The following is a 23,260-nucleotide window of genomic DNA, read 5'->3' on the forward strand; positions in this document are numbered from 1 at the left end:
TTGGTTTATGGTTTTGTTTAAAAATAAAAAAATAACATAAAATTAAAAAAAAAGGGGGGGGAGAAAAAAGCTGTTTCCTCATTCATTGATAGTCACTCCCCTATTATTAAAGCTCTTGAAATGACTTTGTCTCATGAGGCCACTGGTACATCCCATCCCACCGCAGGGAGTGCTGACTGACAGTGCCTCAATACCAGTTTCTGACCAAGCAGTGGCTCAGGAAAACTGTAATTGCTGCCAATCATATACTCGTCATGTTGCTCAATTATCTGAAATGGTTCTTGGCAGGCTGGGAATGACACCCACCAATGATGTGGGGAGCTGCACCCCACCATCATCTAGAAGACAGTCAGAAAGGGAAGATACACATGGCCCAGAGCTTAAGCTCATCTTTCTCTTTCTAGCATCAAACTTGTGGGTAATAATTGTACCATTTTGCCAAAGACTTCTCAATGTTTTTCAAACTCTCCTCTTCAGTCATGGAATGGGAGGCATATGGTGACAGATTTTGCAGTCACCTGCAGAATTTCCTCTCACTGATGCCATTTCAGTGCAGAGCTAAACCACCCATGGATGTGTCCACAGGAGCCGTGGTGTTGTCTTGTGCCCCTGATGGTCCAGCAACACAGCAGGACTGAAAACCAGCCAAGGAAACAAAGACAAACAATGGGAAAATTGTGCTTTTTTTCCCCTTTTTTTCCAGAAAAAGCCTTATAGTAAATTCACGTTCCAGTTAAGGAAAATCATAGTGGACTGTAGCGGTCTGTCAGGAAGTACAAGATCAGCTGTACTATCAGCAAAGTTTTGATTTTCTTTGAATGGGATATTGAACTTTACAGTTGGCTCAGCCAATGCTGTAGAAATTTAACAGTGTTAAATTTAATCACGTTTAATAATTTTTTTATCCTATATCAAGAACATACTTCTCCTGGGCTGCACGATTATTTTTCCATTTCCAGAGCTGTCCTTCTGCACACTTAAAGGGTAAGACCCTTCTCTTTCTCCTCGTGTGCCATAATTCTGATCAACTCTGGGAACTGAGGTTTCTGGAGCACAGTTTTGTGCCTTCAGCACAGAGGTGTGCCAGGGCACACGCTGTACTCCAAACCTGCTTGGCTGCTGGAATGGTTCCCAAGGGGGGTGTCAGACAGAAGTAAACTGGGATAGTTCTCATCTTTCACAGACACCAAGCTGGCTCCTGCGTCAGCTTTAGGAATGGGAAGGCTGTGAAGGTACTATTTAATCATCTGCATTCCCCACTTGTGTCTTCCAACTAGCATTGTGCTTTGTCTCTTCTTACAGGTTTTAGAAACAACTACAATATTCAGCTGATTTTCTATTAAAAAGTAGTGTATTCTAAGAGTTAAATTTCTATTATAATTTGCTTTTGAAGATCTTAGAATCACAGACTGGTTTGGGTTGGAAGGGACCTTAAAGCTCATCTAGTTCCACGCCCCTGCCCTGGGCTGGGACACTTTCCACTAGATCAGATCATATTAGATGATCACCTGATCTGGTCAGATCAGCTGATCAATCATAGATGAAGATAAGTTTTCTAGGACATTCAAGGTGAAATAGAATTTTGGACATAATACTTTCTTACAGAAGACGCAATACTTAGAGGACTACTGAACAAGTATTTGCCATAAATTCTAACTAAGAAATTGTACTGCAGAAGGAGTACTAAAAACAGGGACACTGTTCTTCAAGATTTTGTGCTCATGAAGCCTTGCGCTGACATGTACAAAAGCACTGTATAACAGTATGAAATCCCAGCGCTGATGAAACTCTGATTACCACCCACTGAAATGCCCAATTCCTCCCATGCCTTCTTGCATATCCCCACTTGGCTGAGCCATCTAGCTATCGTCCTGAAGTGCCTGTCTGGTGCTTTCTGTGTCTCTTGAGGGCTGGGGGGGAAGAATTTTTATTTCTAAGAAGAATTTTTATTTCGTCTCTTTCCTTTCCTTTCTTATTCCTGAAGAATGGCATATTCCAATAAAAAAAAGAAGTTTGAGAGTGTGAGATAAGGAACACTGACTAGTGAAACAACTTCGACACATGCACTTCAAATTTTTCAAGTTTACACTATACATCATCAAAAAAAGTCTAGAGTAGAGCAACCAGCTAAGTTATTTTGTACTGATGGTACTACAAGAACTCATTTTACAGAAATAAAGTTTCACTGTGTCAATGAAAAAGAAGAAAAATATTAAAGGTTGGCCAGAAATATCAACAACATATGCTTTTTATGAAGAGCATACTGCAGGAATCATCTCATCTCCATGAATAAGCATTTACTCATCCTCATCCGCAGATACAGATGGCCATTTGTCCTGTAACTTAACATCGAAGGCCAAATTAAAAAGATGTACTACATCTTTTGCTGAACAAAACAGAAATTACCCTTACAAGAAATTTATTATTAAAAAGACTCTTAAAAGAATGCCAAAACTGATTTGAATTGACTCCAGGTGTTACTCCGCTTATTATTTGGAAGGGTGTAAGTTAATTCAGTGGCATTTCATTTTGACACAAAAAAGGTATGATGCCAAACTGAAATCAGAGTAATAAACTTTGACAGAAAGGAGACATTAACAGGAGCAACCAATGACAAAATAAACTGTAGATCTAAGCAATGGCTCATCAAACCTAAAAGGATTTACCTAATTAATCCTGTGTTGCACAGCTTTTCCATCCAATCCACATTGTAACTACTCATTACTTACTCTTGGCTTTCTAGAAACAAGTGGCATATCACGTAACAAGCTAAACAGTATTACCTATTTCTGAACTGGTTTACTGCACTACTGTGTAAGCAGTCGGCTAATGCGCTGCAAAAATAGTTCCAGAGCTCCAAACTGTTTGGAATTAGTTTCTTTTTTCAATCACAACCAAATGGTAACAGTAAACATTAATTATTTGGAGAGCATCTTTTGCCTTGAGAAGGAAACCTCTTTTTAAAGAGAAATAGTGGAAAAAAGGACTTTATGTCTGCATACTTCATGCTTGGATTTGAGTTCATCAAAGAAAAACGTACAGGCTAACAAGAAGTGTATTGTCAAAGAAACCCAAATGGTTACAGTTTAAAGGCTGCTCTAATTGATGAATTTAAACCATCCGACAAAGAAGCTTCAGAATGTGGCAGGTGTGTGTCATGTATAGTTTTACTGTCTAAGTAAAGCAAACATATGAAGAGATTAAAAAAATAGATTAAGTGTTTTATAAGCTACTGCTAGCCTACACTAGCCAGCTGAAGGCTTTAAATAATTTAATCCCTTCAGCAACTGCCAGTCCCAACTGCAATACTGAAACAAGGTCTGAATTCAGTTTGAAACCCAACAGGTGCAGTCTAATACTGCTTCCTTAATTCAGCTACTGATCTATGTTTATGCTTGTAGCGGACAGCATATTCTTAAATTCACCATGGCATTAATTAAATTAGTCTAAGTGCCTCTTGTTTTATCCCATCTTCTACTATCAAATTTACCTCAGACAGTACTCTGTTTCTTTCCCCTCCCCTCTAGAAATGCTCCTCGTGCCAGATGGAAGACAAAGAGTTCTCAAAAAGCTTTTAAAATAGATTTTTCTTTATATAAAAATACAAAATAAACCAGGGAAACTGAACAATATAAAACATGTAATACTGGTTTAATTACCTTGAATTTTAATATTTGGAAGTGGAAGGGGGTATATAAAATTCATGACAAGCAAAGTCTCTAATGGCATATCACCACTTGTACTCAGTCTTTTCTTCAGATAATCCAGGCAATTTAAGTTGCACCTGATACAAGCAAGCTACTTCTCATTTTTATATGCTAATTATTTTTTCCAACATTTGCTAGTAGCACAAACTAACACATATTGCCAAAGGTAATAATTCACCAGAAAAGAAGTCAAAGTAAAAAAGCAGCACTACTATGAAGCTTCCACCTACAGTAACAGGCATGGGGTTTTTCTTCCCTTCTCTTTCAAGTTAGGGATAGTTTAACAAAGCACAGGGAGATGCTGCTTCATATCCTGCTTCCCACAGAAGTTTAAAGGCTAAACTATATTTTTCTGCAATCACAGGGCAAGAGAAAAGGAAACTTCTCACCACCTTGCTGCTTTCACTCTGCCAACAGAGATGGAAGATGAGTCAATTCAAGGCACAACTTCCTTTCCCTTTCTTGCAGCCTGAGGCATGCTCATACTTGGGATGCATATGGAGAGTCTCCTCTCTCAAGCAATTAAGCATGATGTTTGGCACATGCAAATGAGAGGACAGAATTACCTTTTCATGCAACCTTAATTCTAAATGTTTGCACACTCAAATAGCAAGGCACTGGAGTAACGAAGCCAGTGCAGAGAGCCGATCATCATTCGATGCCACTCGATCATTCAGCCTCTAAGATGCCGTGCAACTGATGTGCAAGCTTATGAAAATGAATAAATGTACACTAAACCAAAATATTTTCTTAAATCCCAAGTTGCTCAAGATATTAATACCTAGCTTAAAAATGCAAAGATTGTCGTTCTGTAAAAAAAACCTTCAACTTGTGACTACAAGAAGAAGTGAACTCTGGTGCACAAGCAGACTTGAATTCCCAATAATTCTATCAGCATATGTACGAGCAATACTCTTAAGTATGTTAAAAGTATCTTTGAAATCAGATAGCAAACTTATTTCCACAGTTCTGTATATACAGAATGCAACTTTTAATTATTAAACAACTATTCTTTTGATGATGTGAAGTAATACAGGCACCATCTATTCTCTGTTTTAAAAGTGTATTGAATTGTGCATTTTTCTTTCATAATTCATCTTAATGCTGATGTCATAGAGTTTGAGTAACAGTTTTAGAACAGTGTGTTCTCTGACCACACTTGTACCTCAAAGCATTAAGAAAAAAAGAATTTTTGGAGCACAGAGCAACCCAAAGCAAACTCAGATCTAGTGACATGGCTCTACTACTTAGTTTATACAAACCCGAAATTCAAACTTCAGGTTCAAAACCATCTATTCCAGGACTATGGCTTTTGAAGGAATAAAAAGTCAGGAGACGAGGAAATTTACAAAAGACAGATTGTAGGAATGCAGAGTCAGTGATAACATCTGTATTCTATTTGCAAAGCCTAGTTTTCATCCAGAATTCCTATAACTTACACTACTTAAGGTATATAATTTTATTCCGTTAAAAATGTATTTACAGGAACAATTCCAGTCACATGAATAATCACTGCCTGAGAATTCCCAGTGTAATCTTCTGAGATAACGAGTTTGCAGAATCAGACCTTCATTAAGTATTTAATAAACATGAGGCAAAGTAATGCTCAAAGAAAAAAAACCCAAACAACCCCAGACCCATGGCATTGCAGTGGTAAAATATTGTACTGCTCTATGGAATCTGGGGAAAAACTAGTGCTTTTGTGAAGTCATTTACTCCGAGGGATATAGTGATTGGAGAAGGTTCTGTGAATGCTACCATGATACAGACCTAGAAACTAAAGCAGTTAGCCAGCCATTCAAAAGATAACCAAATAATAATAAATTGTGGGTTAGTTTAAATTCCAGTGTGTTTTTAAAGTTCACTTCTTTGTTCCCTTTTCTAAAACAGTTGCACAACACCACCACCACCCTACCCCCATTAAATTAAACTTATAATGTATTTTTTAAGAACAGCAAGGTTTAGGAAAACAAAACAAAACCCAGCTGTTGTGAAACTTAGCAGAGATTCCTAAGACCTGCCACTTCTCATCAGAAGGCACTGCAGCCTTCCCCTTCTGTCTTGTAGAGATTTACATGGAAGAGAGAGTCATCTTGGTCCTCTTGTCCATCCCCATTCTGGCAACATTTGTCCCCTGGTTTACGCACATAGCAGACAAATTAATACACTTTTTCTTGCCTACTTGTTGCGTGAAGGGTACATGATGCTCCTTGTAGCTCTTACACAACCTAATGCACAAAAGCCAAGCAGAGCCTGGCCTCTCATCGAAAGCAGCATTCCAAATCCATTTTTCTTTCTGTTAAGCTATTCTGCTTTATTTTGTTGTTGATTTGTCTGCAGAAGAGTCCTGACACAAGACAGAAAACAATACCATTTGCCAGAGGCAAGCAAGACCCCAAGAGACAGAGCCTCGGAGGCATGAGAAGAGTCAAAGCAATATAAGTTTACACTGGTGGGAAGGCCCTGCCCACTGCTGTACTGTATCTCTCTTGGTTCCATTTGTCAGTATTTTGGACTAAAAATTTCTGTGGGAACAGACAAGACTTTTCTAGAGATTCCCAATTTCATGACAGATTTTTGCCAGAAACCAAAAGGTGGCTCCAAATTGGCAAATAATGTTTGCCTTTATACAGCATCTTTTTTTTTTCCTTTTTTTTCAGACTTACAAATAATATTCCAAACACACCCTCACGTATTTTAGTAGACAGAATTCTGGCAGAGAAGCATGCTGTAGAGAAATCCAGCCCTGCCCTGCTTGTGCCAATGTGAACTTGATCACTAGTTCTTTGAAGCGCATAGTGAAGTCTCAAGTGTCCCCTATACTCCTTTAAGAAGAGTACTTATTATACAGGTTAATTAATAGCCTTGTTTTATGGACACTGGAAATAAGATTAGTAACTCACTTCCTACTCTGTTTGGGTTCCATCCTATGCCCTGTCACCTCAGCATGTCTGTCTTCATCTAGTCAAGTAAGTGATAGGACTAACATTTGTCACCTGCAGCTTCTTTTTCCACCCCCTCCAGAAGAGGAAAAATTCATGTTAAAAGAATACCCCTTGCAATTGCGAGAGAAAGTGGTCAGCTTTGTGTTAGTTTTTCATTACTGTGAGAATTAACTCCAATGGCAAGCAGCAGACCCCTGTTGTCAAGTGACTGTAAGAGATACTTAGTAAGTGATACACAGAATGTAAGTAGTGGTCTATATCCAGAACTGCAACGAAAGGTATTACACACTAAAGATTAACCTAAGCTGTGCAGCTTTGTATGTTAGCATGGCTCTGGAGCCTGAAACTCCTAGTCGCCATTAATAAACACATGATGCAGCATACCCAGGATGTGTATTGGCTCACTAGACTTTCTTCAGGAATGAAGCATCATTGATTATGTGAGCTAACGCTCCCCACAAGAACTCTGACAGTTTCCTCTCACCACGACACAGCTCACCAGACAGTTGCTATATAAATAATTTTCAGCAGCTGACATATATAATATTCAGTTGCTACATATATAATTTTCAGCAGCACTCACTCTATATGAACACGTGTGACCACTCTGAACCTCTCCTGGGACCCATCACATAGTGGCCACGTGGCTTCTGTGAGTGCTCTGCTCTCAGTGCAGCCAAGCCCATCAACCACACAGCAAGTGTGAGACAGAGTAAGGAAAACTTCAAATACTTAAAATGCAGTTTCATAAGTACCCTTACTATTATTAGTACTCAGGACTATTAATACCCCCTCACCCATTTTCCCCTCAAGAACATTTTCTAATTTTTCCTCTTCAGCATTTGCACTCAATTCTATTTCAAGTTGTGTACGTAGAGTTTTAATTATCTTCTATTTTGGGGCATTAAAAGATCCTGAATCATCCCACCTTCTGGGAGATTAGTAAATCCAGTGATTACCAACAAAAAATGCTGCTGAATGCCTATTATCCATGTTAATTATTCAATTAAAAATATGCTGGAGCCATCAGCAGGACACTTCCATTTCATGGTTGAATAGAAGAAAAACAAAAATCTTTCAAAATTGCTCCAAAGCAATTATTTAAAAATTGCTTTTCAGAGCTAATCTTCCTCCTGTACCTACATGCTGGCACAATAAAACCTGCGCATGGAAGTCAATGGCTGTAGCAACCCATGCAGAAACTCATTCAGTAGATACAGAAACTTGTCTTGGCCACCCCACTAAGATAAAGCCCTCACTTGCATCCAGTTTTTTTACCTTTCTGCATTTTGTGTCTGCCAAACCTTTCTAGACACAAGGATGCTGCCACATGTGTTAGTTACCTGACACTCTTCTGGTTTTGGTATTTTAAGCATAGATTTATGACCGTGAAGAGAATTTTTAGCCTAATCAAGCTTAGGACCACCAGTAATTCAGGGTCTTCAGACTGATTTCTCCTCTTTCTATCACTTCTGTGCTTCCTTTATTTTTCTTCCATTTTCTAATCATGATTTTGAATTCAGAGTGCCTATATGCCATCTTATCGTCTGGCTACAGTCTGAAATGAGTTAACTAAGCTGGTGAGGAAACCTAGCAGCAGGTCAAAGAATAGCCTGGGCTGGAGCCCTTGTCTAACAGGTACTTACACCACAGCCAAAGCACTCACTGAAATATGCTTCCTGCCTGGTCTTAAATTCATATATGCCCTCATGCTGCATCACCACAGCAAAATAAGCAACTCCAAAACTTCTTGAAATCCTGCTAATAAAAACCTGGGTGCATTTCAAAGGAACCTTTCATTTCTGGGATCTGTTTGTACCACTTGTGGAACAAGTGTTAAGCAACAGACAGTAGTTTGCCAAAACAAGTAATTTTGAAATTAGCTAACCCAACAAGCACCAGTACATGAAGATCTCACAGTACCTGTCTGAGATTGCCATTATCAGAACATTTAGCTGCTATAAATAAAGATGCTCTAGAACACAGGTTTTGAGCAGGAAATACACCTGGAGGTATACCTCCATTGGGCAACAACTTGCAAGGCTTGCCTGCCTTTTATATTTCAGAAGGATTTTCAAGGGAACTTTTTAAAGAAGCCACCATAGAACAGCATCTGCACATACCCTGCTTCAAGGAAGGATAGGAGCAAATACTTCTTTTCCAAGTTATGGCATATGCAGGAAGCCTGTCAGTGCCTTGTAATTTCAGTTACAGTCTCTGCTCATCCTACCAGCAAGAGCAACGTGGATGTTAACATACAAAACGGGCTCTGGGGAACAGAGCAGATAAATGGTGGTCAGCTGTGCAAATGAATGGGTCAGGGATTACCACTAAAGGGGCCTGTCATACGTATTTGTATACATATTTTTACACATACATATATAAATATACACACATACTTTAAAATATGAAACAAGGATGGATATATAAGCTTCAGACTTTCTATTTTCAGGTGCATTAACATCTGCTGTACAGACACAAAAAGCCAAAAAGGTTAGACAAACAACTATTTGCAACTTATGACTTAATATGAGAGAACTGTGTCTGTTGCCTGTCTCTAGGGTCTGTTCTTTCATTTGGGGCTAACTGGAAAGGTTTCTGCTTCCTATCTGTTTCTAGCCAAATGTAAAAGCTGTGGCTCCAGCAGACCCCTTCAACTATCACAGCTGCACTTGTTTAGAACAACATAGTCATATCCTTCATTGTGTCACTGCACTTTCACATAGTGAGCATAGACAAAACACTAGTGCTCAGTGGAAGAATTTCTCCATGTAAAATAGAGAAACAGTTCCTCCCGGTCCAAGTTGGGAATGATTCTGCTCTGCTTCAGCATCAGGCTTGCCAGGTGAGAAGACTACCATTTGGTAAAGCCTCTCACCACCCAGCAGCTTCGTGCAGGCTCAGGTAGGCTGCTGAGCAGCGTTTCTATTCTCTCCTACCCAAAGCAGAACACAGAAAAGCAACATAAACCCCAAATTTTTAAAATACCCTAAAGTATTCTTTTTACATTACTATTTTTATCCCCATTTGCTTTTCTCAGTTGCTTAACCTAAAAACAAACAAACAAACAAACAAAACCCAAAAAACCCAACATGAACCCCAAAATGGAATTTTGGATGCAGAGCCCCTGTGTATGTGGATGCCTGACACACCCCAGTAACTTGTTTTTACAGGAGTTGCACAGTAGTCCTTGTGTTGCCTCAGTAACAACTCCTACACTAGGACACTTGAGGAAACCAGGGCACAATTTAATGAGTACCATGGCACGTACTCTGTAGTCCTAAAGCTACTTCAGTAGTGTCTGGGAGGAGGCTGTTTACTGCTTACCTTGACATTTACAAATTTACAAAGAGAATATGAAGCAGACTGTCACCCATGATACATGTGCAAATCCCAATGCTGTGCAAAGCAATGTGACACAGTTACTGGCACAAATTATACTGAGAAATAACCAGAGTATGTGTATTGGGTCTGGAGCTTTTTTTCTAAATATCTTCTGCCTTTTTTTTTTTAATACCACTGTCTGAATGCAATTTATTAAATTACATGTTCTGTAAGAAAGAAAAGACCAAAAAAGATAAATAAAGGGGGGGGGGAAAGAGAAAGAAAAAAGAAAAAAGACAGCCTTTCGAGAGAATAGGGAAGATCCCACAAGGAAAATATCCCAGCTCAGCATCCACTAGGCTAGTGAAGTTTTACAGTTCCCAAACCACATTCTGGATTTCATATGCTGACTTGCTAAGGGAGCTTGCCTATAGTACAGAAAAACTGGTGAGCCACAAGTGTACCATTGGTAGCAAAAGCACCAGTGAAAAAAGCAGCGCAGATGCTTTATGAATATCAGAGATGGATGTACCAGGATTCTCAAAAGCTGGTAGGGAGATTTTAAGTAAGCAAGTAAACAAGCTAATATGTCTTCTGCTGGTTTTACCTTTTTGCTCTTTGTAATTGGAACCTTCTTTATGAAACCTGTTTTCATCTCTCCCTACTCTATCAGCTTCGAGGTGCCATACCAGTCTGGACTAAATGCCTTTTTATGTCTCTTTTTGGTTTGGTTTGGTGTTTGTTTTGTTTTGTTTTGCACTTTTCTGGTCAGAAAACAGGCAGAGGACACAGGCCACAGCCAATTCAATAATGATTTTGTGATAATTTTTTTCCAGTTCCTGAAAGGATTTAAAGGGTCAATAGGTGTCAAATATACAATTTGCCCTGGAACAACTCTTCACAGTTTAATAGTAATTGTTAGGGACAACAAGACAGTATTCATGCAATTACGGGACAAATGCAACAGTCTACAGGATCTGACAGATTTGACATACAGAAACCAGCATTGCACTCAGAAGATGTCTGCCTCAAATATACTATAACCCCATTTTGCAGCCAAAGCTCTGTAAATCACAAATGATTCTTTAAAGCAACCCACTAGTAAGCTCTTTGAGAGTTCTACACCTAACTTCTCTAGGATCAGAATTTAATCAAAGACAAGGACCATCTAAGGAGACGAAATAAGGATCCAAGAGTCAATATGAAATCGTAGCCACCCTCCAGATGGCATGTTTGGACTTCTTCATCCTCCAGTAATGGTGACTGCAGGACTGGCTGTTGTTTATTGTACAGTATTTTTCAAATTGCACTCCAGTTTTAAGCATTCATTTCTCTTTAGAAATGGATTTCACTGTAAATTTCAGTGCTGGTTTAAGAGTGCCTATGGTTTGAAAGAAGGAATCCCTTCCTTGCAGAGAAACATGCTTTGGCACATTGAGGATTGTCGCTTTGTATCTTACTTATTTTTAATTTATTTATTTACAAAATTGGATAAAGAGAAAACAAAGAAGGGCTATTACTCTTTCCTTATTGTATCCTCCGTCAAGCTGTTGGTATCTGCTTTAGCCTATGGCAGTTTTAATTCTTACACAATTTGACACTGCATTCTAAACATTATTTCAGACATTGTTTTCAGTATGTGCTCTTTTTCAATAGGAACCAAACTGCATTAGTTCCTAAAAAGAACTACACAGAAGGCCAACTAATGAGATCTCCTCTCTACCCCTAGTAAAAAAACCTGGACAACTCCTAAAAAGGATGTTATTTACAAGCACTGATCGCAGAGGAGTAACACAAACCTTTCCTGAATTTTATCATTTTACAAGTGCTTGAAGTATTCCCTTACCTTTTTATTCTCAGAATATAATGGGAAAATGTATTCACTCAAAATCTTTCTAAAATGCAAAAGAAATTACTTTAACCGAGTCCTATATATTCACATAATCATTAGGAATAATATTATTTCTGAATTGACAAAATTAAAAGGTAAAATAGTTTCTCTCAAAATAGTTGCTTGTGTTTCATTCCTGTTTCTTGGAGTTTCTCAGTCATTTGTTGTTCACTGTCTCTCAGATGTTTTACTGCAATAGAAGGCAACGCTACCAGACAGCTCTGAGACAACATGCTATATATCGCCTTAGATGTACATAGCTTATGTCCCACATTTGGTAACAGTTCAGTTTGTTTTCTAGAACCCTGTGTCAAGTAACCAAAGTAACCAAAATATGAGAAAAATGTGTAAGCAATGCCCTGCGTATACAGAAACAACAGCATTAGCCCAAATAGCTCTTAAGGCCTGTCTGAACTAAGATGTATTTCAACATTATAAAATATTTTAAACAGATTAAAAAATAAATCTGTATTTGCAGATCCAGGACTGAAATTGCCTTTTCACCCAGACAACTTATATCTGGGTTTTATAAATGCTTTTATGTTGTTACTGTCATGTGCTACATATCCTCTTTTTTAATATGAGTTAAATAGAAAAATCAGAACAAACGAAATACAGCTGGGAAAGAAAAACTGCAGTTGTTTCCTCAATTTCATATATGCATGTAGATATACTTAAAAGCATTCTAAAAAGATACATAGACATTTAAAATGCATTTAATCTAACTAGTTAGTTCTTAGTTCTGTTTAAGTGACAGCTGCTCTAACTTACCAGTCTAAAGGAGAGGATTAAAACAAGCCCTAACAGTTTTTAATCCATAGGATTCTTCTGAAGGCTTTGAAAAGATGAATAAATATGGTTTCAAGCTTTATCATGATTGTAAGGGTCATTTACCACTGTATTTAAAACAGTGGCATTTTTCTTCATTACCTCTTGGCATTAACTTACATTTCTAACAACGTTCTCACTTTTCTGGTGCATACAGCAGTGTTTTTTCCGCTACAGACTTGAATATGTTCAGAAAATAAAAGACATATAATGATTTGGTAGATGGCTTAGGCATGGTTCTTTAACACTGGTAACTAGCACAGAGAGCTAGCTTCTATACCAAAAATGCCGTAAAAGATCATGAATTCTCAAAGCAAACCTGAAAAGGAGAGTAGCAAAAGGAAGGAATAGGATTCATTATGAGAACCAGCAGATAACTAACAAAAGTATATTGTAAAAATGAGTCATGCAGCAAAGGAAGAAACAAAAAGCAAAGTGGGAAGACAAAGATACCAGTGAAAAAAGCACATTGAGCTAGATAACATACGCAATGCATTAACTCTTCTAAGTGCTCTAACACGACCAGCCAAACCTGCTGTCTTTCACCCTTTCTAAACACAATTGCATCCTGTGATGAGCAAATAACTTAGGAGACACTATTATGTGCCATCCTTCAGTTCATCACAGACTCACACTGTCATCAGTTAGCTTATCGTACTCCCTGAGCATTTGTCTTCAGTGTATTAACCAAAAAGTTACCCCATGCTTTTCAGTAAGGCTTGTATACCCCTCTATAAAACTATGCTCTTGTTGATAGCCTCCATCCTGCTGCCATGTCCTCTATCTCACCAGCACATAGGCAAATAGAGCTGCCTGGGTCTGTATTCTGAGGCATACAGGACCTCAACATACTATGTTATTTCTTGCTTGCACCCAAAAGAAATTAAGCGATAACTTCTCTGTTCATCTCAGGGATCATGGGATAAAGGAGGCACCTGAAATTAACTTCTTAGTAGTAACAAAGTTAATGTAGGGGTATTCCAGCTAAATGACATCAAAATGGATTCTGTTCTCCTTCATTACTAAGATAAAGACCTGCTGCTCTTTTGGCATGCAACATTTCTGCAAGAAAATAGCAACGGGAGTTTCAGAAGCTGTTCTGGAGTCAAAGTCCACAAAAGCATTAGAAGCAACTTTGTCAGACTGCATGAAGGCAAATCCAGGGCCTGAACTAGTTCTGTTCTGACAGACCAGTGATTCTTACATAGGTTACATTTCAACTCGGGAACATGAACACGTATTGCAGAAAGCACATTTTGATATTTAGACCACAGCAGGTCAAGAGCATTTTATATGCATACAGCTTTGTGGAAAAGTCGCCAGGTACTTTTAGCATCCAAATAGCCCAAAGGCATGTTTCTAGCATTCTGTGAAAACAATTAGTGCAGAATTGTTTCAGATCTGCTGGCAGTAAGTTTGTAACTAGGAAAGCTACAGTTGTTGCAGTGGGTGCTTGGATTTACAAGGTAATTAGCATTGACAATATTCCCAAACCTACTGTCGTGTCTGAGTGGATGGCATTCCTAAACTGTGCTGGGATACATACATCCTCAGTGCTCATAATCTCTAATGAATTACAGAAATAAAAAAGAAAGTTGTGGAATTCATTCATTTGTGATCAAATTTGCACTGAAATTCTGGTTTTCATACTGTGGAATCATAGAATTGTTTGGGTTGGAAGGGACCAGATGCATACTTCTGATACACCGCAGCTCTCATTTTGTTGCTTTAAGGAACAAAACCAGAACAAACTACCACAAGAGAAGTGGCAACAGAAAGACTGAATAATGAGAAATAAAGGGAGACCATTTCTGGTCAAGGAGCAAATAAATTTAAGAGAAATCCATGGCACGCTCATTTTTGTGTTAAATCGTTGCAGTATCGTTATGGTTTTGGGTAATTTTACGTATACATACACACATATGCAACTAAAATTATAGTAATGTATCATAAGGGCTTCATGGCCTGTCTTGTAGCTCACCATTGAGGGTTTTAACTGCTTTGCTGTATAGTGACAGCAACTCACAAACAGTGTGTGATAATGTGTACCACAACCAGGGAGGAATTTTCTCCAGGAATTGTCCCCAGTCAGTCTTTGGAAAGTTACTACTTGGAACAAAAGCTAATATAAAAGCATGACATTCCCTTTTCTGCCTCATTCCCCTCCTTGAGCTAATAAAATGAAATGACTGTTTCAAAGTAAACACTCATCTGTGTATTATTATTTTTAGACTGTCAAAATGACACAAAAAAAACCAATAGCAAATGCATGAATGTAACATGAAATGAACTGTAATGTAAGATTTAAGTACAATCAACATGTAATTAGAGCTGCCTAGACGAGGCAATACTTTTCAGGCGGTTGACCCAAACAGCATTTTTTCTTTTATTTAGGATGAGACATTCCCTTTAACTGAGATTTCAAAGTGCAGTGTCATGCTATTGCAGAAATAAAAAACCAAAGCAAATTCTACTATAGCATGTGGTGGTTGAGCTGAGATATCATGACTGAGGTTGAAACGCAGTAACTTCACTGCTAACTACAAGCTCGGCTAAGAAAGAGAATGTAAAAGACCTCCTTAGCTTTGTGTCCCTGTTAATTCACTAGAAAGTAGCACACACTAACACTCGGAATCACTGTTCTACCAGAGAACAGAGCTCTGTTAACATGAAGCCAAACTTCTTCTTGAAAAGGACCCTGGCATTGGCAGTTGAAGTGCAAATTTAACCATGTGCTTGCCTGATCTGATCACCATGGTACCCTGGTGCTTTATAGATAAATAGGAAAACATAATCCTTAATTCAAAGAGCACGCAATCTGCCAAGGTAAATTTACACAGGGATAAACTCAAAGGGAGCTGTTATTTCAAGTGCAGCATGCAGGACTAAATTTGGACTAGGTAACATCACCAGTATGGAAGATCTGTACAGGGTCAGAATCATTAGTTACTTCTTCAAGATAAACCTTGATAACCACAAACTCTGACAACAGTGCATTAGAGACAGAAGCATAACCTAAGGTGGGACACGGGACAGTTACAATTGTTTCTGAAGGTGAACCAAGGCAAGGAATATTTTGTGGATTAAGCTGTAGACCATGAACGTGGCAGGAGGGGATAATTGCTATTCCAGCACCAGGAGGGTACTGGCATTTCCAAGATTTACATCAAGCTTGCCTAAAATAAGATTTAAACAACCCTTAACTTTGGTTCCTTTCACATTGCCTCTAGGTTTCTGAGAATTTGCAATGTACTTGGATCACACAAACAAGCTTCGTTTTGCAACAGAAGGAAACAAACTTAGAAGAAAGAAAGATTGATTAATTCTTATGTACACTCTTGTTTCCTGGAGCTGAGCTTTCAAGTAAAACATCAAATACTATGGTCGCATAGCAACCTCCCCACCCCCGTTACAGGTGGACTGGGTGGCCAGTTCCACCTTTCCTGTTTCTCTAGGCTGCACAAACACAGCACTTGAATAGCTAGGATTCGTGTCAGCAGGGAGAACCTCCGAGTTTGTGAGCAACTTGTAATTAAGAAAACAAGAGTTCTACCCAAAACAGGCTGAGGTGGAAACCTCTGACGTTCTGTGTTTATGTATTCCAATATATTATGAAAAGGAATAGCATCTAATGTCTTATAAACTTACTTTTATACCCTCATCTGATGACGATTGGATTATTCAGCTAAGGAGAAGGCATTTGAGTGCAAGCAACATTATGCTTAGATAGTCACTTTTTATTTGCTGTTTAACATTTTTGGAAGCACTCTAGTATTTTACCAGCTAATCACGATTCACACTAAATGTTGTATCACTGATCCTAAGTGAGAAATAACTGCAATCAACACTGTTTTTAAAAGGCTTTGTCTGTGTATTTACAACCAGAGTAAGCATACACTAGAAAATAACTGAGGCTGAACACTGGTATGCAAAACCATGCAACACCAATTACAAATAAGTATGTTCTGCCCCACCTCACTTTGTTCTCCTTTTTATTTGTTGGATGATGACTGCTATGCTAAATACTGGCAAGATCCCTGTTTGATTTCCAATCATCCTTTGATGCCTCTGCTTTCCTTTCGTAAGCTTCTACTTTCTGCCCTTATTATTATCACCTTTAAGCACTAATACTCTTAAAACTGAGATACACATGACTTTTTCTAAAATAAGGTAAAGTTAAAATACTTTAAAAATGATTCATCGTTGCAAGCTGTGACTCATAGCGGGATTCATAGAAAGCCACTCCTGATGTCAAATAGTACTGTGGCGGGAAAAAAACCCTGTAATCTAGACATAAAAAGACCCGGAGTTACTGCCATGCCATTTTCTCTGCTGGGCAGCTGCCGGGTACGTGCTGCTTGTCCCCTCGCCCCGCTTCCAGCCGAGCCGGAGTGGTGTTTGCCTGCCACCTCCCGGGTGAGTCACAGTGCCGGGGACACCAGCGGTCACCAGCCGCGGGAAGAGATCTACCCATGGCAGCCGTCACTAAACACATTTCTAGCTACTTCAGAAATACTTAGGTTACAAAGTCAAACACTCAAAAATTTGAGAACGCTGCAATTAGTGAACTGTGCTGCTCTATTTTTATACGTTACTTCATCTTTACCCTTCTAGCTGCAAGGCTTGTTTTGGACCTCACTTTAATCCAGTACACAGGCAAATAGCATTATTCATTTAGGGGTGGGGTTTTTTTGGCTTGTTTTTTCATTTGTTGACGGGTGTGGAGGGGGTGTGTGTATTTGTGGTTATGGGTTTGGTCTTTTTTTTTGGGGGGGGGGGTTTGGGGTTTTTTTATTTGTTTTGCTTTTAAACTCTGTTCTGCAATTTGAGTTTTTCTAGATTTCTTCTATTTGTCTGCCTGGAAATTTTGCCCAGGTAGAACTGGAGGACGCCAGTGTCTCTCCAACATTCAAACACGCGGACACTGTTGCAGCCTGGTGGTAGGCACGCAGGAATGCCATAGAAATGGCTGCTGGACACATGAGACTGTGCGCATACTGGAGAACTGATCTGCACACATACTATACACCCAAAGCATTCAGGACATGTTGGACTCACTGTGTGTAGACTATAAATGGTACATCCATGAATGTCCATCCACAAATATTCAGGAAAAAAAAACAAAACAGTGTAAGCCTGCCTCTGAGGATATCCAGCTGTTGGCTTAAACAACTTTCAGCACTATTTCCACTGCTTAACATTTCATCATTAAAATACAGTTTTAAACAGAGGCAGAGATCCAGCTTCATATTTCATTCAGTTATGGTAAATTTTCCAAATAATCCACAAGATAATATAAACAAAGATTGATCAATAGTAATACTAATCCATGACAACAAGTAGTGTCATAGAAAACAACTACTTATACTAGGAAAGAACTTGAATGAAAACAGAACAAACTTTAGAAAAATCTTGTTTAGTCTAAGTGTGGATTATTTATACTTTTCTTGGAAAGCTGAAAAGCTGCTTACAAAAAATAAAGGAGGCAATACTGAGTTAAATAGCATTAAATGATAGCTAATTCAAGCAAATGAATTGTTGAGGAGGCTAGAATTGAATCCATAATTTTAACATCTTACTACACTATTAAAATATATAACTGCAACTATGCAGTCTGCTACAATTGTTTTCTACTGCTAACTCTCATTATTCACCAATCCATTCACCTTTGTTCTCTGCTTAAATACGAAATCTCTAAAGTACTTTCACTCCTTAAACTAATTTTAAAACCTGACAAATTTCTCCATTGTTCTCCAAGAAAGAAACTTCCTTTCATTGCATTACACCCACAGCATGTCACTGATTCCCTTCTTTTTAATTTCATAACAAATTGTGATAATGAAGCCCAATTCACTGGCTAATAGGGGACACTGAATTTCACCCTTTGCTATTGGTGTCATAACCTATGTTTTTGTTCCTGTAACCTAGACACTTTTCACAACACATGACCCTCTCTGCACTTTCCATATCATAAACCTCTAGTGGGATGATAATCACCAGCACCTCAAACACTGGTGTATGCCTACACATGCCTTTCTTGCACAGACTGCCTACAGTAGTCAAATGGGAAAGATGACAACAGAAAGCATGAGTTGGAAACAGGGCAGATCTAGAAAGAAATAAGACATCTTCTCCCAACTGCTGATGATAAATGAGACCACTATTGGATCCAGTGACGTAAAAGCAGCAACAGATCCAATACGCAGGTTTCTTCATTTTGACATATTAAGGTCTTCCATATTCCAAACCCCACAGTGCATGTATCAGTCCAACGGAGTCTCATGTGATGAGCAAGTGGCTCACTGCACCCACCTCCTACTTTAGCACCTGTAAATCACATATTTAGAGCAAAGGCAGGCTCTCTGTAGTGCTGTGCTGCACATGACCTGGTGAAAAGAGTGAGAAAATGTCCAGAAAGAAACCTATTTCAGAGAATATTACTTGAGCAACTGATCTGATGCCACAACTCCTACCAGTTACATGCCCATGCAAATTGCTTCACGCACTGACATTCCTGTCAGCTGAAATGTCCTTGTAGGATACCACTTTCAGTAAAGCACTATTGCCTTCTCCTCACCACACAAACCTCTCCAGCTGCTTCCTTCACTCTTCACTACAAACTCCAGCAGTACCAATGTAGAGCCCAAGAAAATAAACTCAGCAAAACCTCCTAGCTTGGGTTTTGCTTCCTTCCTAATCTCTGCCACTGATGCAACCAATTAATGAGACAAACCTCATTCTAAAACAGTGGATGTCAAATGGGGAGCAAAACCAGTTTGGCAGAAAGATGAATTTCATTCTTAATTATGGCCTATGGGAATATAAATTCAGACTACCTTCTTGTTTTAGTCACAGAATTCCCATGATGTTGTCATTTTAGAACAAAAAAGGACAGATTATGGGTTCCATAGGGGTATGCAAGCACTGCAAAACTCTCAGCTGAGGAAACAAGAGCCCACAGTCACCCTGGCCAGTAGCAAATCATGTTTCAGGTCAACATGTCTTCACCCTACATATGCTGAAATCCATCTCAGAGGAGGGATGACACAGCCTCCAATAATATTATGACAGAGTGGGGAGGACAGTTTCCAGCATACTCTGCATTAAGGTAGCTTGAGATTCAGCACTAACACATAGCAATTAATAGGACAGTTCAAATCTGCTGTAAATGTTCTCTCTAGTATCGAGCACTGATAATCATATCTGAGTGAATCCTTTTGAAAGCAGTTTCTGAATAATGTTATAGAGTTGCACGAAAAAGGTTGTGCAAAGCCTGCTATTTCATAACTAGTATTAAAAAATAATCTGCTGCGGCAGCAAAAATCACTTGGAAGAAGGGTATGTCAGCTCCATCTGATAACCACTGCCCCAGCTCTGTGAAAGTATTTTCCGGTCAGGTTTGTCCCACTTTATGGTTTGCCAAGATCGTGGCCTGGCAGCCTGTGAGGTTCAAAATCTATTTGTTTTAAGATCTCATCTTCTTCCAGAATTTTTTTTCCCTGAGTGACACATTTTTTTTCTATTTTTTTTCCAAGCAGAAATATTTGAGTACCACTGTACCACAGGTAGTGTCCAATTCATGTTCAGTTTCAGATTTGTTTTGAATTTCTGCAACGCTCACAGAGCAGCATAATCCACAATAGTTTGCTTGTTAACTCATAGCTTGCCATTAAGTTTCATGTTAATTCCTAAACTAAGCATGAATCACTACAGCATAGCACATATTAGCAATGTGCTGTTGCTTTGATATCACAAACCATCTGAAAATTAAAGTTCAGCTTTCCCAAGCAGACAGGCGTGTAATCATGTCTTACTGCTCCAGTTACCTCAGGCTAGAAGCCTAGAGCTACTCCACTGGAGATGACACAGCTTCAGAAGGAAGGAAAGGAATAGCCACATTCTAAAACAAGGTTTGACCTATGCATAAGGAATTAGCAACTAAGTAGTTGTCGTAAGCTTTGCTGCTGCATCCCCATTATTTCCTCCTGTATCATCAACGAGAAAGCTCCAAATCAGCCTGCCAAGTGGGTCAACTAACATAAGCTTACAACACCACTGAGCTCAAGCCAGTAGACTCTTGCACAAGGCCTAAATTTAAGTTAGAGGCAAAACTTGAGTTAATCTAACACTGTTAGAGCTAAACTATAAATTTAAGACAAAGTAACATTTTCAAAGTTACTTTGAAACATAACCTATCATTTACATACAGGCTTTGAAAGTAATACTGCCCCTTGAGAGATTCACACCAAAACATAAACACATTATCACGCAGTTGCTAAAAAGTTCACACGTAACTGCAAAAGAAGGCAAGCTCAAGCAATAAGGTACAATGTATCAATAAAAAATTAAAAATTTATTTTCTTTCTGTACACTAGTGCTCCTTTTAATTTTCTCCAGCCAACATATTAGATTTAAGGCTATGCATTAGAGCTGCAGTTCATTCAGGCTCACCCAGCAACACTTGACAGAAAGGAATAGGCACTAGTTGTATTTACTGCACCCGGGGTTTGCCTGTGGTTTGTTCTATGCATGGAACTACAGAAATTAAGAACAACACTGGTTTAAGACACAGCACATTATTTTATTACATGGGCTGAGAGGCTATAGTAGGTAAGGAGCAAAAGTCTTAACAGTGAGCATCATTTATTTTGCTCTTTACTAAGTCATTCTATTAGATAAGCAAGATGTCGTTGGTGCTGTCAAGACTCAAAACCACCTTCATCATCTTATGAAACTGAAGAAAGCAATCCCAAAGACAGAAGCAGATAAAGTAAGAACAGAAACATGCTTGAACAAAATCACTAAGAACTAGTTAAAAATTTCAACCAGGCCACTAAGACAGCTGACACTACACACCTAGAATAACGTACACAGTATCTAATTAAGTTTCACCAGCATCGCTTTAAGCAATTACTTATAAGGAACTGGTTCCTAATGGGAAATGGAAAAACATTACACTGATGAATTGGAAATGCCTTTTTTTTTTTTTTTTTTTTGAAAGAAATTGTAGTTACATATCAAATGTTTTCAAAATAAGAGTCTGTTGTGACATGGAAGAAATAGCCCATAAGAAACAATGAATTAGCCTTGCATCACGAAATCATTCTCTCAGAAATAAAAGAACAGGACAGCTTATCTACCAAGACAGACTGATAAGCACATTTTATTTCACCTCTGAAGAATAATAGGCTCAAAATTCTTCAATACCAAGAAGAAAAATGTTACTCCACAGATTGCTCATATAAGCATTTACTATCTGCTCTCTTTCTGGGGGAGGGGAGAGTGTCAAGCTTCAGGAGAAAAGGTTACATATGTTTTTCTCATGACCTCTTTCCACGCACTTTACGGGGGTGTAAGGAAGTGACTCTTGGAAGACAAAGCAGAAAGGAACCTAAAGGGTGCTAGTATCAAGGTTTTTTCAAGTATTTCTGCATAAATTACTGTATTATACAATTTTAAGAACACTTACACTGCTGTTGTGAAGGCAGCTAAATCAGCTTTCACCTTGGTATTTGCCAAGCCTCCTTCAATGAATGCTTCACATAGTTTCTCTGCAGAGGCTGATTCAAAGCCTTTCTCTCACGGAGAGACTGGCGATTACTTTGCAAGTAAAGTTAAGTAGCTTTAGGGGGAGCTGCCTCCTGTGTTCTTGAGGTCTTTTGAGACGATGACCTCTCAGCTTGTCGTTTGAACTTGCCTGCTTGAATAACAAGAGCTCTTGTGAGGTGGAAGGGACGGGTCTACTGCTAGCAGACATTGCTGACGTTACCTCACCGAGGGCACAGTGCCGGCTTGCTGCAAAGAAGTGACTGTTCAGGAGGCAACGCTTCGTTAACGAAATAGCCCATGACGAGCCGGCAGGACCAAGGCTAAAAGTCACCGAAACCTCTTAGTTTCTGCCCACTGTCCTTCAGAGTTTCAACAAGCGGTCCGCCAGAAAACCGGCCTGGGGGCCGGGCAAGGGGAGAAAACGCCAACACGGCGACCCTGCCCAGCGCCATGAACACAGCTACCGCGGCCGCCAGGGCCCCACCCGGCCGCCCTTCAGGGCACGCCCCGTTTGCGGCTCCAGGGCGGGCCCCAGTGCTTCCCCCTGCCCCTGCGCGGCGCGAGGCAGTGCGGGCTGTCCCACAGAGGACGGGCCCGCCCCTCCCCCGGCACGGGCAGTACGGCTGGGCCGCACCGCCCTGCGCCCCGCTCGCTACCGGAGCCTCCCTCAGCACCGGCCGCTTCCGCCCCAGAGCGGCGCAGCGGTGATGACGCGCTTCCCGCCGCTCTCCCCACCCCGCCTTTTTCCCCCGCCCTGCTGACGGCCGGGCCGGAGGCGCCACGCCGCCATTTTATCGCTATAGCTGCTGGGGCTCCGCGCCGCGGCCGTTGGCGCGACCGGTGGAGCGGGCCGCGGCCGCGGCGGCAGCGCCGGGCGCTTTTTAAAGGGGTTTTTAATCTGCCTGGGGGGGGAGGGTGTCTCTGTGCCCTGTTTTAACACACTATGTCCGCAGACGGAGCCACCGGCGACCAGGTGAGCAGGAGGGTGAGGCTGTAGGCCGCTCCCTGAGGGCAGC

The 23,260-nt window shown here is 39.8% G+C and overlaps 2 protein-coding genes across 5 annotated transcripts in view; one reads left to right on the forward strand and one right to left on the reverse strand.

Annotated features, from left to right (window-relative positions):
• The window catches only part of HIPK3 (homeodomain interacting protein kinase 3), a 104,112-nt gene extending 81,157 nt beyond the window's left edge, over positions 1 to 22,955 (reverse strand). For all 3 annotated transcript variants that reach the window (XM_030484984.1, XM_030484983.1, XM_030484981.1), the window contains exon 1: positions 22,165 to 22,955. The gene's annotated coding sequence lies outside the window, so the exon portion shown is untranslated. The remainder of the gene's footprint in view (positions 1 to 22,164) is intronic.
• Positions 22,956 to 22,968: 13 nt separating this feature from the next.
• CSTF3 (cleavage stimulation factor subunit 3) overlaps positions 22,969 to 23,260 on the forward strand; it is a 51,720-nt gene continuing 51,428 nt past the window's right edge. For both annotated transcript variants that reach the window (XM_030484986.1, XM_030484985.1), the window contains exon 1: positions 22,969 to 23,217. In XM_030484986.1, coding sequence (XP_030340846.1) covers positions 23,188 to 23,217 — 30 coding nt within the window. In that variant the 5' untranslated portion in view covers positions 22,969 to 23,187. The remainder of the gene's footprint in view (positions 23,218 to 23,260) is intronic.

This window comes from Strigops habroptila, chromosome 4 (genome assembly GCF_004027225.2).
Source record: "Strigops habroptila isolate Jane chromosome 4, bStrHab1.2.pri, whole genome shotgun sequence".
NCBI lineage: Eukaryota > Metazoa > Chordata > Aves > Psittaciformes > Psittacidae > Strigops > Strigops habroptila.